At 41.4% G+C, this 6000-nt stretch overlaps 1 protein-coding gene across 1 annotated transcript in view; it reads left to right on the top strand.

The window, feature by feature from the left end:
• Positions 1–4529, top strand: part of GCLC (glutamate-cysteine ligase catalytic subunit) — a 37127-nt gene extending 32598 nt beyond the window's left edge. Inside the window, exon 16 of the mRNA XM_082302917.1 lies at positions 2826–4529. Coding sequence (XP_082159043.1) covers positions 2826–3031 — 206 coding nt within the window. The 3' untranslated portion in view covers positions 3032–4529. The remainder of the gene's footprint in view (positions 1–2825) is intronic.
• Positions 4530–6000: the final 1471 nt, after the last annotated feature.

Here is a 6000-nt window from a genome sequence, read left to right on the forward strand (position 1 = left end):
GTTACCCACCAAAGAAAAACTTCGCTACCTCGTGTAAAGTTGCAGTCATTACAAAAGTCAGCTCCTGTATTTACACACACCTAAGAGCTGTGAGAGTAGGTAGATAAGAGTCTAGGGTTTATAGTTCAGCTCTTATGAACTTATGAAATGACTTCTAAATGAGGCTTCTTAAGTGTCGCGGTATCCCGCAGCCGTAGGGAGGAGAAGAGAGATCCAGCAGGCAGGAATTGTGCAGCAAGATTGATTTATTTAATTATTTTACAACTCTTTTATAGACTTTTTTCTTCATAGTCTAATTGGTCAAAGGATCAGCCACCCCTTGGGGTGATTGGCTAAAATCCATTGTCAAAATATTTTTCTACTGTACTATAAACAAAGGTTTGCAAGGTCACAGGTGTTCATAGTATATAGTTTATATATTATCTACTAATATCTTCTGTGAGAGAGAAAAATATCTCACAGGACTGGAAAGAAGCAAGAAAAATTCTTGCTAGCAGCATATTTGTATCCACACTTAAGAACTAGAACGCACAGAATAAAAAAGCATTAGGTATTGTATTACTGTGCCGCGATGATTCTCAGTTGGAAGTTTTTGATTATTCCAGTTTACTCTCGATATTAAATCAAATGCTCCTGATCTGCAGCCTGTTTAGCATGAGTCATATCCACAAAGAGTGGCCATTTTTCAGATTTCTCAAATGGTGAACACAGCACTCAGGAGTTAAGACCACTGACACCTTAGCTACTGTGGCTGTAACCTTGCCCCGACATCATTCATTTGAGCTTCAGTCACATCGTCTCCTGCAGCACAGTAAGGCATTACTATCCTGGTCTCTGTTCAGATGGTGTGTGACTGCCACCACTCAGTGAGACTACAGATTTGCTAGGCAGGCAGCAGCTGCTGACCACCACCAAATATTAATGAAAGCAGTACTGAGGTAGCAGCAGCAAGCGGTCCTTGCCCTGGTGTGCTCTCCTGGCTCCTGGCTGCCTGCAGTGCAGTAATCAGAGCTTGATGAGCGTTCAGAAATGTGATTTCCATTATCTTTGCCTTACCTTTCTTGAAGCAGTTACACTTTTGGTCCCCCTAAAGTCATACAATAAAATTGACACAGCTCTATTATATGCTTTTTGCAAAAATGAATTCTGTAATTTTTCGTGTTTAAGTGCTCTTCACAGGTACTCCATGATACACCTTCTAGTTCTGTGTTGCAGAATCATGTTTGTCTACTCACTTGTCATCAGCATTCATAATTGTGCACACTTCTCCAGTATATTGTTGCTCCTGAACTTACAATTGGCTTTGTCTTGTCTCTCCTTGCCTGGAAGGTGTCTCACACCTTTTGTCAGTTGTGGTGCCTATCCCACGATGTACTTTGGAGAGCTGCAGGCTGTGCTCCCAGTGAAGGTGTGCAGGGTACAGCGGGACAAGGATGAGGAGTGCCTGGGCTGCCTGGCCACTAGGTGTCTGTGTTGGTGTGTGCTGGACGGCTCCTCCAGCACTGACGCCTGCACGGCTTGCAGTTCAAACATGAGTCTCTTTTTAAGCTTTGCTCGGCTCATCTGCTGACTCCACTGACTTTCTTGCAGGCCTCCTGCTTCTTGTTGGTGTCAGAAAGTTTTCATGTTGAGATTTTAGTGTCTTCAACAAATAAAGCCCCTTGAGTAATTTTTTTTCTGCCCACTTATGTAGAAGTGTAAACTATGACCTCATTCCTTTAAAACATTACTTCTGGTTTTTGGAGCACATTTTGATTTCTAGTAACCTTTCTTTGTTCTGCTTTTCTTTCCTCTACATTTTGCAATTTTTCTGATTTGTCTTTGTGTACATCTGTTCAAAACCACTGCTAGGATATTTTCACATAGTGTTGGATTCTTTTTACTTTTTATTTGTGTGTTCCTTCATGCTTTCTCTAACTTGATTCCTCTGGGCTTTTATAATATTCTTAAACCAAAGACTTCTGTAGTAGAAGCCCTTGACTCTTTCCACTCTCATAATGAAGCTGATGTTCCAGTAGCTAGCCATGAAAGTTTTTCTAGGCTCTTTGAGCATCCCATCAGCCCATCTTAATGTCTTGCTGTCAGAGCTACCTTAAATTTGTAGTATTTAAGGTTTGATTGCACATGCTGCATTCAGGAGCAACATTCAGCAGCCTGGACACTGGTGTCCAGCCAGTCCCCAGCTGCTACTTCATAGGGATACCAGTCTCCTGCAAGGGGTGTGTGTCATTCGGTGACCTTGTATAGAGGTGCTGGGGACCCTTCAGTACCTGCTGACCAACCCAAGAACTGTGTAGTGAAGCAGGGGCACTGTGTACAAACCAGAAGTTGGTATGATTTGGAACCAGCCTATTTTTTCCTAGAGTAGCTGCCAGAGGGAGAAAGAATAGTAAGCCAAGGCTGACTGATCAAAACTAGCAGCTTGGTTGGATGGATCAACTACAAAATTATTTTATATAAATGAAGTAGTGCAGAGGTGTCTGTTGATTCATCTCGGCCAGATTCTCTGTTAAATGAAATGTTTAAGACTTTTTGCTGTACAATCTGTTGGTAGCACCTGCTCCACCTGCTACTTCCCTCTGCATTATGTCACTGGAACATGTAAAAGTTTGAAAATCGCACCAAATAAGTGGCTTTTAGACCATCAGGGTTATGTCAGCATAATTGTGCCTGCAGTTCAGCCATATTTGAAAACCAAAAAGTATAGGAATGTGTTTCTCATGAAAGCATGAGCTACTCATTGTGTGTATAGTGCACGGAACTCTAGATGTTGTACTGCTAAATTAGTGTATAAACTGTGGAATTTAACTTCCTCTTGCCCACAGGAGAATTAATGACAGTTGCTCGATGGATGAGGGAATTTATCGCACAGCATCCAGACTACAAGCAAGACAGTGTGATAACTGATGAAATTAATTACAGCCTTATGTGGAAATGCAACCAAATCGCACAAGGCCAGGCAGAGTGTCCTGAACTGTTGGGGGTAGGATTCAACAAGAAACAAAGTGGAAACAAAACTGACTCTTTGTAAGGAATGAATGAATGCTTCTTAAATAATAAAAAGTTTAAGCCTTTTAGCAAAGCACTAGCAAAGATACTGTGAATCTGGTACAGTTTCATGGTGTGAAGACCAAAACAGGGATACTGCACTATAAAATGGGCCAATCTGCCTAAATTCTCATTTAAGGCATCCTAAAATAGGCATATTCTTATTGTTAAGGTTTATACAATGTACATGTAAATAGTAAAATATTTTTATGATTAACATCAATGTATTTTAATAACATTGTAACTAAAGTTATTGTGAATTAGCTTGTAACTTTTTTATGCTTAATATAGAAAGAAAAATTGTCCTGAACAGCTTTGTAAATGTAATGGTACTTCTATATTATATGCATTCCAGTTACTGAATGTTTACTGTAATTTTTTTAACCTGGAATGTGCTAAGTAATTTACCTTATTGTGTAAGAAAAAAAAAAGTCCTTCTGGATCTACCTGAATCACAGATACTTCTTCCTTCCATTTGGGTTTTGAAAGTATGTAAGAACAGACAAATATATGTGCATCCCAGTTGTTAATCTTACAGCAGTTTCTCAGTTGCCACAAGACCTGCATCCACTTGTAAACTGTAAAACTCAGAGGAACAGATCTGTCTTTATTCAGATAATGCAAGTCAGCCTGCCTGCAGATGCACAGTTATTTTCTTCCCCTCTGAAATAAGCTGTATGCTGTCTCAGTTCAGAAATCTGCCAGATGATTTCACCAAAAAAGTAGTAATGGGAGATGTGTCAAAAGAGAGGAGGAAATGAGAGCTGGACATACAGCTCTCTTCACAAAGGAACCAGAGACAGCTGCTCTGGACTTCAGCCTGCTTGACTGCTCTTCTCCCACACTGCTGGTGTTCCCATAGTCGACAAGTGACTGCAGCACAAAACCAAACTTCTGTCCATTCTTCCTAAAGATGGAGTTTCTCATTTTATTAATTATAAGTATTTTTGTCAGCATGTTTTATTTCCTGTAGGCTAATTTATGTAGCTGGCTGGGGTTACCTACGTAGCTGTAGTTATGGACAACTTAATCCCCTCTAGAAAACAGTTTCAAGAGAAATTTTGGAATGCACTAATCCTTTGAATTGGAAGCTGGTGCTGGGAGTGACTGTAAAGTATTTAAATTCAGCCATTGCATCTGTAAATAAAGCAAACTTAAGGGGCCTTTTTGATTTAGCTTCATAACTGATTTCTAGAAGTGAATTGCATTAGGGGTAGAAGATGTAAAGCTTTAATACAAGCATATATAAATACCTAAGATGTAATGATTCTTTTAAAAGAACTAATGGAGAAACTGCAGTGAGAGGTGCACTAAGAAGAAGCTTTTATGTACTGAATTACACTTTGTTCTGTGTTCACAGGTGTGCTTTAGAGAATAAAAAGAATGCTCTTTTTCTGCAGTGGTGAATTTGTTTTAATTAAGGTGTAGGTATATGCCAATTTAGTTTCTGTAATAAGGAAATAAAAATAAAATTTGCAGTATGTGTTGGTCACTTCCATGACTTGAATCCGCACTTTCAGATTCAAAAAAGGAGGAGTTGCATACCTGGCAAGTACAACTCATCCAGACTCACTTTGTTCACAGTGGAGCTTTTCAGGACTCAGACAAATGGTCTGCCACTTCTACAGTATAGAAGTCCTTGCTATTGTCAAGGTAGCATCTCTCTGATTGCACAGCATGAGCTGCTGTGCTTTGAGGACCCCTAAAAATAGTTGGAATGCTTTTCTGCTGGTACTGCATCAATACATGTCCATATTCCCTTTCAGTTGACATTGAATCACCCTTCTGGCAGACTATGTGTCCTGTGAGAGAACATTTTGTCATGATGTCCTGAAAGTTGTGGCTGGAAGTTTCCCTCCTGACTTGTGTGCATGTTTCCAAAAGGGATGAGTGAGATCAAACAGAGCTGCTGCTGTTTTTTGAGACATGCATGGTTGTAGTGTCTAATCATCTTACAGTCACTAGATGAAGAGTTGAAGTATGTGATCCAGTCTTTTTTTACAGTGTCGTGAGGGCTCTCACAGGGCAAACCAGAGTTGCTGCAGGGAGAGGGGGCAAGCTTTGCCACTAGTTTTGAATACAGCTTAGAACAGAGCCACCTCTCTCTGTGCCCACTCTGAGGTAGAGAAGCAAACCCTAGTCCAAGCCTCAAGTGCTGGCTGACTTTTTTGCAGAGAGCATGAGAAACTCCTTTGGGCTATGAATTCAGGACTTTTGGTCCTGCAATCATGAAGTGGTTTCATGGAAATAATGACCTTTCCAACAATCATGTGAGCAAAGGGAGGGGAAGAAGCATCAGACACGTGAGGTGAACTGTGATTGATTCCTTGCCCAAAGACTTTAACTGTGCAGCAGTTGTGGCACTTTCAGTGATCATTATGTTGGCCCCAGTTCATCCCAGTAACATGCTTCATGCCTTTCACTCAGTTTTCAGCTAGAAGATTCCATTGTGATCTCCAGAGGTCTTGATGCTATGAACTCTGATGCCAGTTTTCTCCTGAGTCAGACTACTTATGTTCAAATGTCTTTGTTTCTGGATTATTATAGCTATGCTTTTATTATGGCATGCATCCTTCAAATGTCTCCTTTTGTGTGTGCACAGAGCTCTGCAAGCAGCTTGCCTTTCTGGGAGTGGTGCAAACCTGCTCCAGCCTGGGTTCCTCTCTCCACAGGGCCACAGGTCCTGCCAGGAGCCTGTGCCATTGTGGAATTCCCACAGGATCACAGCCTTCTTTGGACATCTGTCTGCTTTGCTGGGGGTTCTTCTAGGAGCTGCAGGTGGATCTCTGCATCCCCATGGTCTTTCATGGGCTGCAGGGGCACAGCTGCCTCACCATGCTCTGCACCACGGGCTGCAGGGGAATCTCTGCTCCAGCACCTGGAACACCTCCTCTCCCTCCTTGTTCTCTGACCTTGGTGTCTGCAGAGTTGTTTCTCACACATATTCTCACT

Source organism: Coloeus monedula (assembly GCF_965178545.1).
Source record: "Coloeus monedula genome assembly, chromosome: 2".
NCBI lineage: Eukaryota > Metazoa > Chordata > Aves > Passeriformes > Corvidae > Coloeus > Coloeus monedula.